A 13,923-nucleotide genomic window follows, 5' to 3' on the forward strand; every position below is an offset into this window, starting at 1 on the left:
CACCGAGTCCCGCTCACCCATTGCCTCTCTGCTCGCTGCCCCTTGTCCTAACTCGCACCGTGTCCCGCTCACCCATTGCCTCTGTGCTCGCTGTCCCGTGTCCTAACTTGCACCGAGTCCTGCTCACTTATCGCCCCCTGTGCTCACTGCCCCGTGTCCTAACTCGCACCAAGTCCTGCTCACCCATCACCCCCTGTGCTCATTGCCCCGTGTCCTAACTCGCACCCAGACCCGCTCACCCATCACCCCGTGTGCTCACTGCCCCGTGTCCTAACTCGCCCCGAGTCCCGCTCACCCATCACCCCCTGTGCTCACTGCCCCGTGTCCTAACTCGCCCCGAGTCCCACTCGCCCATCCCCCCCTGTGCTCACTGCCCCGTGTCCTAACTCGCCCCGAGTCCCGCTCACCCATTGCCCCTGTGCTTGTTCACTTACATTGACTCCGCAATATCTTGATTTTAAAGTTTACATGCTTGTGTTCAAATCCCTCCATGGCCCTCGTCCCATCTGTAACCTTCTCCAGCCCCACAACCCCCCGAGATCTCTGCGCTCCTCTAATTCTGCCCTCTTGAGCATTCCACCATCGGTGACCTTGCCCTAACTCTGGAATTCCCTGCCTAACCCTCACTTCCTCTCTCTCTTCCTTTATGACGCTCCTTAAAACCTAACTCTTTGACCAAGCATTTGGTCACCTGCCCTAATATTTCCATATGTGGCTTGGTGTCAGGTTTTGTTTGATAACGCTCCTGTGAAGTGTCTTGGGATATTTAATTTTGTTATATAAATGCAAGTTGTTGAAGAGCCAGTAATTGAGGGGCATGGATCTGCCCAGATCACATCATTGGTCACCTTTAAGCCACTGCAGAGAAAGGTTCGACATTGGTGAAATGTAATTTCTTCCCTTGCAGGTCAATTATGCTGTGGGGGCTCTGGGGAAGGCCACTTATGATCGCATGTTTAAGTGGATGGTCACTCGGATCAATAAGACCTTGGACACTAAGTTATCAAGGCAGTTCTTCATCGGAGTGCTGGACATCGCAGGTTTTGAAATATTTGATGTAAGTCCCTGACTACAACTGCAATCCATTTAAAACCGAAGCCGATAAGGTGGGAAATGTGAGAGTGACCGGTCGAAGGTCCGCAGGTCGTTAACTCTAGCTAATTCATCCAACCATCAGGAAATGCTGTTTTTGTGTAAAAAGCTGAACTTTCCAATTGAAAAGAGACTTTGCAGTGACCTCATTAAAGCTTTTCTGGATATCAAGGGGCTTGTCAAAGTCTAGCAAAGAACCAGTGCTGACACAATGGGCTGAATAGCCTCTTCGTGTTCTCTATTCTAGTCAATGCAGGCGTTCACCAAGGAAGTGTGCATGAATCGCTCAGCGGGCGTCCTTGCTGCCTTCAATTACACGGCCAGGTCAGGGTCAATCCCCTACTCTATTTTAACTGCCCCCCTGGTAACTGTCAGGCGGGGGTGGGGTTGAAATCCCCCTCCCGAACACAGATCACCGAGCAGTCACACTCTGAATCTGAGCATGCTGGAAGGTGTAGGGACTTTACAACCCATAATAGAACCCATCGTCTCACTCTGTCTCCAGGCATTCAGTCCAACAATTACAGACCACATCCTGTATAACTATTAATGCTCTCTCTCTCTCCCTCCCTCCCCCTCTCTCTGTCTCTCCATCTCCCTACCTTCCTCTCTCTCCCGCTTTCTTTCTCTCTCTCCTTTCTCCTTCTCTCTCTCTCTCTCTCCCCTTCCTTTCTTCCCTCTCTCTCTCTCCCTCCCCCTCCCTCCCTCTCCCTCTTGCCTTCTCTCTCTCTCTCTCTCTCTCTCGCCTTCTCTCTCTCCCTCTCTATCCCTTCCTCTCTCCCTCTCTCTCCCTCCCTCTCTCCCCCTCCCCCTCCCTCCCTCCCTCTCTCTCTCTCTCTCTCTCTCTCCCTCCCTCTCCCTTCCTCTCTCTCTCTCTCTCTCCCTCCCCCTCCCTTCCTCTCTCTCTCTCTCTCTCCCTCCCCCTCCCTTCCTCTCTCTCTCTCTCTCTCTCTCCCTCCCCCTCCCCCTCTCTCTCTCCCCCTCCCTCCCTCTCTCCCCCTCCCCTCCCTCCCTCCCTCCCCCTCCCTCCCTCCCTCTCCCTTCCTCTCTCTCTCTCTCTCTCTCTCCCTCCCCCCTCCCTTCCTCTCTCTCTCTCTGGTCCTACAGTTTAATAGCTTCGAGCAGCTCTGCATCAACTACACAAATGAGAAACTGCAACAGTTTTTCAATCACCACATGTTTGTGCTGGAACAGGAGGAATATAAGAAGGAGGGAATCGATTGGGTCTTCATTGACTTTGGCCTGGATCTGCAGGCTTGTATTGATCTTATTGAAAAGGTAGAGACTTGTGCAAACCGTTCATCTCTTTCAAATGTAAAATATTTTAGGGAAAAACGATCTTTTGACATACACATTTTTGTTGCATGTCCAGAAAATTCAGTTAAAATATTTGTTGTAGTTTGCAGATCCTTCCGTAGGTTTGTTCCTCTCGCCCTCTATTCCAACCTGACCCGTATCCTAACTCGCACCGAGTCCCGCTCATCCACCACCCCCTGTGCTCGCTGACCTACATTGGTTCCCGCTCCAGTAATGCCTCGATTTTAAAATTCTCATTCTCGTGTTCAAATCCCTCCATGGCTTCACCCCTCCCTATCTCTAATCTCCTCCAGCCCCACAACCCCCCCCCCCCCTTCCCCCCGAGATCTCTGCACTCCTCCAATTCTGGCCTCTTGAGTATCCTTGTTTGTAATCACTGCACCATCGGTAGCTGTGCCTTCAGCTGCCTGGGTCCTGAGCTCTGGAACTCCCTCCCTAAACCTCTCCCCCCTCGCTACCTCTCTTTCCCTCTTTAAGACTCTCCTTAAAACCTACCTCTTTGACTGAGCTAGACCAGGGAGACCCCAGTTCAATTCCCAGTCTGTGCACAGTTAGTTGATCTCAGTTGCCATCATGCTAAGGGGCCACAACTGGATTCCGGACCCGGGAATATCAGGGAAAAATTGTCCCGGTTCTTACATGACGGCTACGACAAAGGCTAGAATCCCACTCACTGTGATGCCACCCCCAGTCAAATAGAGGTTCTTACGCAGGGTGAGGCCCAGAGGGCAACTGCTGCCATGGAACTTTACCTCAGGGAGGAGGTAACAACCTCGGAAAAGGCGGAGAGGGAAGGGAATTGGCGGGAAGGGAATTGGCGGGAAGTGAGAAAGCGTGCTTAACTCACTGACTGTTTATTCGCTGTTTGACTCAGCCGTTGGGCATCCTGTCAATCCTGGAGGAGGAATGCATGTTCCCAAAAGCCACCGACATGTCATTCAAAGCCAAGCTGTATGACAATCACCTGGGGAAATCGCCCAACCTGCAGAAACCTCGGCCAGACAAAAAACGCAAATATGAGGCTCATTTCGAGCTGGTTCACTACGCTGGTGTGGTAAGTGTGATAAATTATTACACAGATATAACAGTGTATCAGAGAGAGAGTGTGAGAGAGAATGTGACAGGGCCTGTTTAAGGGGACGCTCAGTAAGTGAAAGAGTTAACTGAGATTCACTGGGCTCCAGTCCGACACGTTTTGTTGCTGAGTCTTGATCTCCACGGGGATTACTTTTGATTTTCCCACAGGTTCCTTACAATATTAATGGGTGGCTGAATAAAAACAAGGACCCTCTGAATGAGACAGTGGTGGCAATCTTTCAGAAATCTTCCAACAAGCTGTTGGCCAGCTTGTATGAAAATTATATCGGTGCCGAAATAGGTAAATTATTTTCAACTTGTTAATATCTGTTCCTGTTCTTTGTCCAGCTGAGTGCCTCAGACTGAAACTTTCCAACAGTCAGGACAGGGACTGTGGTCTGTTGCTTCCCGTCCATGTAGGCCCAGACCCTGACCCCCGACCCCAAACCCCCACACCGACCCTGACCCCACACTGACCCTGACTCCCGACCCCAACCCGACTCCGACTCCCGACCCTGAATCCAACCCCAACCTGACCCCACGCTGACCCCGACCCCAACCTGACCCCACACTGACCCCGACTCCCGACCCTGAATCCGACCCCAACCTGACTCCGACTCCCGAATTACGACACCAACCCCAAACCTGACTCCAGACCCGAACCCCAATCTGACCCGACCCCTGACTCCAACCCTGACCCCACTCTGACCCTGAATCTGACCTGACCCGACTCAACCCTGAATCTGACCCGACCCCTGACTCCAACCCTGACCCCACTCTGACCCTGGCCCCCAAATTACGACACCGGCCTCAAATCTCAACCCTGAATCCGACCTCATTCTGACCTGGACCCAGATCCCGATCTCAACCCCCAATCACCAGCAATGAAGTGCAGACACAATCAATCGGACCACGGGCCAGGCACAATTCTGGAACCTTCCCTGCTCATGGAGCAAGTAAGAGATGAAGTAGTTGTGAATACTTTAACCTAGAGTCTGTATTAAGCACTCTCAATTCAGGTTTAACACAGGCCAATGCCCCCGGCTGTGCCCTGACTGTACCAGTACCTCGATATCCTGCTGACTCGTCACTGAGACCGGGATTAATTCTGGGATTTTCTGGGTGCACTTACTGCTGGAAGTGGCTGTACCCACCGACTCCCATATAATAAATATTTTATTTTTCACTCTTCTCCTTTCATTCCAGCCCAGGAGCAGAGCAAGTCTGGGACAAAGGAAAAGCGGAAGAAAGCTGCGTCTTTCCAGACTGTCTCCCAGTTACATAAAGTAAGATTCAACTCTGTGTACAATCCAGCTTCAAACTGGCTTTTTGTGCACACTCCGCACTCCTCAAATGTTGGCCAATTGTAATCTCACCCTCCGATACACTCCATGGGGCGATATACAGCTTCCTTCACTCAGAGTGCGTGCACCAGTATCAGAATCTGACCGAGTTTCATTCCACATCGCTTCGCCTGAAACATCTTAAACTGCTGGGAAGTGACCCGGCCAATGATGGAACAGTTTGAATTTCAATATCCACTCAAATAGTTAGTGACAAAAATCCACTGATTGAAATTGTGAAACATTATTAATAGTTCGATATGAAAAAATGCAAACTGATCCTACAATTCAGCAACACTTAGTGCCTCTTAATTCAAAGTCACTTAATCCAAATGATCAAATATTTCTATTTTTTGAGCTCTAGATTCCTGTGTTACAATGTTCTTCACATTTTTTGTAATCAAATTATTGGATACTTTAAATTTTATTGTACAAAAACTGCCCGAATTCTCCGGATTAGTTACTATACGAGACAGAGGGTGAAACGGAATCACTCAATGTAATAGTCATTGGAAAACACTCCATTATATTTTGTTCTTTCTAATACTTCAAACCTGAGATAGTACGGAAAGAACCTAGACAGAGCGGGAGATAGTGGAACAATTGGAGAGCACCATAACATTACCAGTGACCCAATCAAAGTGCCCGAGACTGCCCTCAGTCAATCCCAATAAGATTTTCTCCTTGTACATATCCCAGGAAACGTTCTTTCTTGCTTTGGTCAAATTTTAGTTCCAATTAAGGCAAAGGATGTTGGCACTGGAACTATGGGCACCCCAAGCATTGCCAGGTCAGCTACAGCACGGTGAGATACAGAGTAAAGCTCACTCTATCCTGTTCAAATAATGTACCTGAAACCCAGAGCCCTTCTGAGCTCCATTTCTCACACCAGTCCTCGCCAAGTGAGATTGTTTATTCAGTGCAAATTTGTGGAAAGTTACAGGTAGTTGTAAACTCAACGTTCAGGTCAGCTAGGCTGAGATTGGCCCAAATGTATTTGTAATCCTATCCTGACAGTGGGCGGAGAGAGGAGATGGTCACACCCTCACCTTACCCAGCATTCAGAAGCTGGAGCCCCGAGCTAGATCAGTACAGTGCCCACTGTGACTGTGCGAATAGCTCTCTTCGTAATTCAAATAAAATCCTTTCCCCAGATGCTCAATAACTAAGAATTATCACATCAGCCTGGCCCCATCTCTCCCCTATCAAACATGTATCAGGTAGCAGATACCACCAAACTTTAAACAGGGTGACCATACATAGGATTGTATGGGATATACAGCACAGAAACAGGCCATTCGGCCCAACCAGTCCATGCCGGTGTTTATGCTCCCCTCGAGCCTCCTCCCGCCTTTCCTCATCTAACTCTATCAGCATAACCCTCGGTTCCCTTTTCCCTCATATGTTTGTCCAGCCTCCCCTTAAATGTATCGATACTATTCGCCTCAACCCCTCCCTGTGACAGCGAGTTCCACATTCTCCCCACTCTCTGGGTAAAGAAGTTTCTCCTGAATTCCTTGTTGGATTTATTAAGCGAGGATTCCAAAGGCTAAAGAGGGAGGTTATACTTTTTAATAGATGATCCCATTCTTAACCATTTACTAAGGCTTCTTGGAGACAGCTTGGCTCAGTGGGAATGTTGGGATTCGGGATGGATGAGATGAAATGCCTAAAAGCTTCCTTAATCCGAACTGACCTTGTGATTTCTTTCTGACCTGACAATGAGATCAAGGTAGTTAAGACTTGCAGTGATGTTTAGCTAATTTATGAATGAACATCACTTTAAGTCTGTGCTATCTTTCTACTCACTATCTGCTGAAGAGTAGAATGTGTTAAGTTTTGAAAAAGAACGACAGCCGGATAAGTCCTGATGGGGAAATAAACGCAGCGGCATCCCAAACCAATCATATCCCCTCACCCTTAATATTGCTTGGAACAACGGCACACTGTCACCAGGAAAAGAAAACTACAATATCTGTCGCTCAACTCCAGAGGCTCCCCTATTACCCGGAGCATCTCCTATTAACCAGAGAGGATCGTAACCTCGGTGATGGGAAAATCAATGGAAAAAATTGTGAAGGACAGGATAAATCTTCATTTAGAAAGACATGGATTAATCAAGGACAGACAACATGGATTTGTTAAGGGAAGGTCATGTCTGACTAACTTGATTGAATTTTTCGAGGAGGTAACCAGGAAGGTCGATGAGGGTAGTGCGTATGATGTAGTGTATATGGACTTCAGCAAAGCTTTTGATTAGGTCCCACATGGTAGACTAGTCACAAAAGTAAAAGCCCATGGGATCCAGGGCAAAGTGACAAGTTTGTCCAAAGTTGGCTGAGAGGCAGGAAGCGAAGGGTAATGGTCAATGGGTGTTTTTGTGACTGGAAGGCTGTTTGTAGTAGGGTCCTGCAGGGCTCAGTACTGGGTCCCTTGCTTTTTGTGGTATATATCAATGATTTAGACTTGAATATAAGGGGTATGATTAAGAGGTTTGCAGATGATACTAAAATAGGCTGTGTGGTTGATAATGAAGAAGAAAGCTGTAGACTGCAGGAAGCTATCAATGTAATGGTCAGGTGGGCAGAACAGTGGCAAATGGAATTCAATTCGGGGAAGTGTGAGGTAATGCATTTGGGGAGGGCTAACAAGGCAAGGGAATACACAATAAATGGTAGGACACTGAGAAGTGTAGAGGAACAGAGGGACCTTGGAGTGCGTGTCCACAGATCCCTGAGGGTAGCAGGAAAGGTAGATAAGGTGGTTAAGAAGGCATACGGAATACTTGCCTTTATTAGCCAAAGCATGGAATACAAGAGTAGGGAGGTTATGCTTGAACTGTATAAAGCACTAGTTAGGCCACAGCTGGAGTACTGCGTGCAGTTCTGGTCACCACATAGCAGGAAAGATGTGATTGCACGAGAGAGATTACTGAGGAGCTTTACGAGAATGTTGCCGGGACTGGAGAATTTTAACTATGAGGAAAGATTGGAGATGCTGGGTTTGTTTTCCTTGGAACAGAGGAGGCTGAGGGAAGACCTTATTGAGGTGTATAAAATTATGAGGGGCCTGGATAGAGTGGATAGGAAGGGCCTAATCCCTTAGCAGAGGGGTCAACAACCAGGGGCATAGATTTAAAGTAATTGGTAGGAGGTTTAATGGGGGTTTGAGGGGAAATTCTTTCACCCAGAGGGTGGTGGGGGTCTGGAACTCACGGCCTGAAAGGGTGGTAGAGGCAGAAACCCTCACCACATTTAAAAAGTACTTGGCTGTGCACCTGAAGTGCCGTAACCTACAGGGCTACGGACCCAGAGCTGGAAAGTGGGAATAGGCTGGGTAGCTCTTGGTCGGCAGGCATGGACACGATGGGCCGAAATGGCTTCCTGTACTGTAAATTTCTAGTATCCCCTATTAACCAGAGAGGATCCCCCATTAACCAATGAGGATCCCCTATTAACCAGCGAGCATCTACACAGTGTGCATGCTCACACAGGTGCCAGTGACCTCACAACCTCGGCATGAGTTAGGGACAGGGGTTGAGGTCGGGATGGGAGAAAGTTCAAGAGAAAGGGTAACTTTAATAGTTTTTGTGTGAAGAGCAGATTGTTAGCTATAGAATTGTTCAGCAAATTCTGAGCCCAATCTTGAAGAAGGCACCTGCAGTAACAAACTTCTTTCTTTCATCACCACAGGAGAACCTCAACAAGCTGATGACCAACTTGCGACAGACCCAGCCTCATTTTGTGCGCTGTATCATTCCCAACGAATCCAAGACTCCAGGTACTTGGCTCCATCCAGCCTGGTGCTGTTACTAGGAGGTGAATGTTCAGGTGGCGATCTGAGCTATGTCAATGTGTAACACTGATCCCAAGAATACTCCAGTGTGACTGACACAAGCTGTCCTGTTGGGATTGCCCCCCTAACGATCCATTAAGTACATTTGTGTGTGTGTGTCTGTGGGAGGAAGTTTCTTGTCCACATAGTGATCAATGAAACGTTTTCCACACACAAAATACCTTTCCCCCTCCTATTCCTCAAGTCAGTTATGAACTAAATGCAATGAAGAGATCCCTCCACTCCGGCCCAACAACATGCCTCAGCAGTAGGCTCAGGCAAATGCCCCCTCCTGAACTAGATCTGGGGAGTTCTCCCCAGTGTCCTGGTCAATATTCATCCCCCAACCAACATCACTAAAACAGATTATCTGATCATTGTTGTTTGTGGAATCCTGCTGTGCACATTTTGGCTGCCGTGTTTCCAACATTACAACAGTGGCTACAATTCAAAAGTATTTAATGGGTATAAAGCGCTTTGGGAATTCCTAAAGTCGTGAAAGCGCGATAGAAATATGATCCTTCCGGCCTACAAGTGACAACTTGTGACAAACTGTGCTGTGTAGAATAAACTTTCAACCCTTCAATCCAACACTCCACACAATCATTCTTCAAAGTGTCCCATGTCGTGATCCTCTCTGTTCACAGGCACCCCCGGGAAAGGCCCCAATGTAACGGGTCCTGACGGTCAGACTCTGGTTAATGGGACCTGATGGTCAGACTCTGATTAATGGGACCTGATGGTGAGACTCTGATTAATGGGACCTGACGGTCAGACTCTAGTTAATGGGACCTGATGGTCAGACTCTGATTAATGGGACCTGATGGTCAGACTCTAGTTAATGGGACCTGACGGTCAGACTCTAGTTAATGGGACCTGACGGTGAGACTCTAGTTAATGGGACCTGATGGTCAGACTCTGGTTAATGGGACCTGACGGTCAAACTCTGGATAATGGGACCTGATGGTGAGACTGTGGTTCAGGGTAGGTTTGGCCATTCTAACGCTTGGTCCTTGCTGGCTGGTAATTCATCGTTCTCCATTGTGCAGGTGCGATGGACCCGTTCATGGTTCTGCACCAGCTCCGCTGTAATGGCGTGCTCGAAGGAATCCGTATTTGCCGCAAAGGTTTCCCGAACAGAGTGCTGTATGCAGACTTCAAGCAGCGGTAAGGAAACACATGCTGTGGTGCGTCCATGTGTTGAACTTTGAACCCCCTCAAATAGCCACAGTAGGGCCTCCACCCACAATGTAAAAGACCTTTGCTGATTGTGGTTGCTTTTTGCACAGTCACTGATCATGACTTGATTGTTCACACTGACACCAGGGCCGTGACCAGGGCTTTACCTTTCATCTCCGGCCAAAATGGCCGTTTTAATCCTGGGGAGGGGTATTTTTTCATCACCTCGCTTTCCTCTCCAAACCCTTGAACGTGTTGTCGCCTCCCAAATCCGTGCCCATCTTTCCCGTAATTCCATGTCTGAATCTCTCCAATCCGGATTCCGCGCCTGCCACAGTATCGTAACGGCTCTCATCAAAGTCACAAATGACATCCTTTGTGCCTGTGACAAAGGCAAACTATCCCTCCTCGTTCTTCTCGACCTGTCTGCAGTCTCTGACACGGTTGACCACTCCATCCTCCTCCAACGCCTCTCCACCATGGTCCAGCTGGGTGGGACTGCACTCGCCTGGTTCCATCCTCCTCCAACGCCTCTCCACCATCGCCCAACTGGGTGGGACTGCACTCGCCTGGTTCCATCCTCCTCCAACGCCTCTCAACCATGGTCCAGCTGGGTGGAACTGCACTCGCCTGGTTCCATCCTCCTCCAACGCCTCTCAACCATGGTCCAGCTGGGTGGAACTGCACTCGCCTGGTTCCATCCTCCTCCAACGCCTCTCCACCATCGCCCAACTGGGTGGGACTGCACTCGCCTGGTTCCATCCTCCTCCAACGCCTCTCCACCATGGTCCAACTGGGTGGGACTGCACTCGCCTGGTTCCATCCTCCTCCAACGCCTCTCCACCATGGTCCAACTGGGTGGGACTGCACTCGCCTGGTTCCATTCTTATCCATCGAATCGTAGTCAGAGAATCACCTGCAACGGCTTCTCTTCCCACCCCCACATCGTTACCTCTGGTGTCCCCCAAGGATCTATCCTTGGCCCCCTCCTATTTCTCATCTACATGTTGCCCCTTGGTGACATCATCCGGAAACACAGCGTCAGTTTCCACATGTACGCTGAGACACCCAGCTCTACCTCACCACCACTTCTCTCCACCCCTCCACGGTCACTAAATTGTCAGACTGCTTGTCCGACATCCAGTCCTGGATGAGCAGAAATTTTCTACAATTGAATATTGGGAATACCGAAGCCATTCTTTTAGGTCCCCGCCACAAACTCCGATCCCTCGCCACTGACTCCATCCCTGTCCCTCACATCTGTCTGAGGCTGAACCACATTGTTCACAACCTTGGTGTCATATTTGACCCTGAAATGAGCTTCCGCCCACATATCCGCAGCATAACTAAGACCGCCTATTTCCCCCTCCACAACATCGCCCATCTCCGCCCTTACCTCAGCTCATCCGCTGCTGAAACCCTCATCAATGCCTTTTTTACCTCTAGACTTGACTATTCCAATGCACATCTGGCTGACCTCCCACGTTCTACCCTATGTAAACTAGAGGTGATCCAAAACTCGGCAATCCGTGTCCTAACTCGCACCGAGTCGCGCTCACCCATCACCCCCGTGCTCGCTGCCCCGTGTCCTAACTTGCACCGAGTCCCGCTCACCCATCACCCCTGTGCTCGCTGCCCCTGTGTCCTAACTCACACCAAGTCCCGCTCACCCATCACCCCGGTGCTCGCCGACCCACATTGGCTTCTGGTTAAGCAACGCTTCGATTTCAAAATTCTCATCCTTGTTTACAAATCCCTCCATGGCCTCGCCCCTCCCTATCTCTGTAATCTCCTCCAGCCCCACAACCTCCCGAGATGTCTGCGCTCCTCTAATTCTGCCCTCTTCTAATTCTGCCCTCTTGAGCATCCCTGATTATAATCACTCCACCATTGGTGGCCGTGCCTTCTGTTGCCTAGGCCCCAAGCTCTGGAACTCCCTCCCTAAACCTCTCCGTCTCTCTACCTCTCTCTCCTCCTTCAAGATGCTCCTTAAAACCTCCCTCTTTGACCAAGCTTTTGGTCACCTGCGCTAATTATGCAGCTTGGTGTCAAATTTTTTAAAATCACGTAATAAACACTCCTGTGAAGCGCCTTAAGACAGTTCACTACCTTAAAGGCGCTATATAAATACAAGTTGTTGTTTGGCCCCGGGAGTCCAGTCAATGTCAGCCTGGCTGTGGCCTGTTGACCATCCCAGGGTTAGTAACCTTTAACCCCCTTACAGCTTAGAGTCGAATGGCTCCTTAAAACAACACCAAGAGAATTCCTGAAACTCAACCCTTTGCCCCTCATTCTGAGAAGGGTTAAGGGGCCACAGAGACAAGGCGGGACCTTACCGTGTGAGTGGGATGTAGATTTAAATCCATCATGCATTCGTGCATCCAGTTGGAATTTGACAGCAAGTTACTGAGTGACATTTGGTAAATGGTGTAACAGGCTCGAGGGGCCATACGGTCGATTCCTGTTCCTGTGACACGGCCAAGGATGTCCCAGTGGGAAATTGTATCCAGGAGAATCTTTCAAACATAATGGGGATAAAATTTCCCCTTTTTGCAATGCCTGTTAGTACCTCCGGGGGGGGCGCAAAACACTTTTTGCCCGGGGCGGGGGTGAGATTGTGCAGGGGTTAGTGGAGGCACTGCCACAGTATTGGCGGGTGCCAACCCCTTACCGCACTATGGCGAACATTACCCTGCGCCCCATGAGGCTGCCGAACTCTTTAATACTCCGGGTGTACTGCAGGGGTGAACAGAAGAGATTATGAAGAACTGAGATTTGTTTATTGAGATACTTGGGTTAACCGACAGCACAGGGAGATTACCAGGACTGACCGTATGAGATAAATCCAGGAGAGGTGGGCAGGTGGCCATAAACCTGAAGATTATAAAAGGAAGGGATGGGGAGAGGTGGAGAGCTGCCCTGTACTCGAGTGTTGGCGGGGCAGGAACTGAAACAATGGAGCCATTCCTAGACCCATTGAGAGGCTTCTCAAGTGCTGCCATTGTGCATTGAAATATCGCAGACAGTGCCACTCAGTGTGCCCCCCCCCCGCCAGTGTGCCCCCCTCCCGCCAGTGTGCCCCCCGGCCAGTGTGCCCCCTGCCAGTGTGCCCCCCCCCGCCAGTGTGACCCCCTCCCACCAGTGTGCCCTCCTTTGCTTAAGTGTACCCACCTTTGGCCTGGCTTATCCCCCCCCCCCCCATGGGCCCACATGTGTTGCTCCGGAGGCAGATTCCAGCCAACTCACTCTGTGTACAGACATTCGCTGAGTTCCTTAGGGTCCGGGGAGAGAGGTCGCCCTGCATTAGGAGCCCTCGTCCCCAGCCCCTCCCCCAATACAGCTGATTGGGATCTCGCAGAGCAAGAGTCCAGCGGAGTCCGAGGACGTTTGGTCTTTTATGTCAGGACTGTAGAAATATTTCTTTGTTCTATTTTTAACAAATTACTGAATAACGGGAGGTCAATCCACAGCGTATTATTTTAAATGTCGACAACCCGTTTAAAAATAGTGACTGAGCCCAGCATCAAAACACAGGAAAGTCACCGAGTGCACCGTCTGACGGCAGAGCGGTAAAACTTACACCCTCCCAATGAGGCTCGGCTCTAAATCTGCTCCAAACTGATGCAGTGACTTCGATCATTGACACAACAGGCTTCACCTTCAGCATGGCGACATTCTGACGGGCATCACAGGAGAGGCTGCACAGCGAGGGTCGACAGGCGAGAAGTGATCAGGTTATGGGGTATTAATCATTCAATGGTTACAGCACAGAGGGCCAGTTGAGGCCCAGGATCCTGCCAGCCTCGTGTACCCCGAGGTGGGGCGGAGTGACCAGAGGGTGGATCGAGGGCGCAGGATAAGGACAAGGATTCTGAAATCAATGCACTGAGAGCGGGAATTACTGACATCCAAAGGAACCTCATTATGACAAAAATAACCCACTGGTTCTGGACCCTCCCCCGACTTACCCCGACGTACCCCCCCACCCCCTCCCCCGACGTACCCCCCCACCCCCTCCCTCGACTTACCCCCCACCCCCTCCCCCGACTTACCCCCCCACCCCCTCCCCCGACTTACCCCC

At 49.9% G+C, this 13,923-nt stretch overlaps 1 protein-coding gene across 3 annotated transcripts in view; it reads left to right on the plus strand.

Moving 5' to 3' along the window:
- LOC139277687 (myosin-7-like) overlaps window positions 1-13,923 on the plus strand; it is a 200,988-nt gene that overhangs the window by 128,744 nt on the left and 58,321 nt on the right. For all 3 annotated transcript variants that reach the window (XM_070896516.1, XM_070896514.1, XM_070896515.1), the window contains 7 exons: window positions 908-1,057; window positions 2,200-2,370; window positions 3,284-3,463; window positions 3,655-3,787; window positions 4,693-4,772; window positions 8,522-8,609; window positions 9,713-9,830. In XM_070896516.1, the coding sequence (XP_070752617.1) occupies window positions 908-1,057; window positions 2,200-2,370; window positions 3,284-3,463; window positions 3,655-3,787; window positions 4,693-4,772; window positions 8,522-8,609; window positions 9,713-9,830 (920 nt within the window). The remainder of the gene's footprint in view (window positions 1-907; window positions 1,058-2,199; window positions 2,371-3,283; window positions 3,464-3,654; window positions 3,788-4,692; window positions 4,773-8,521; window positions 8,610-9,712; window positions 9,831-13,923) is intronic.

The sequence above is a fragment of the Pristiophorus japonicus genome, chromosome 12, assembly GCF_044704955.1.
Source record: "Pristiophorus japonicus isolate sPriJap1 chromosome 12, sPriJap1.hap1, whole genome shotgun sequence".
Classification (NCBI taxonomy): domain Eukaryota; kingdom Metazoa; phylum Chordata; class Chondrichthyes; family Pristiophoridae; genus Pristiophorus; species Pristiophorus japonicus.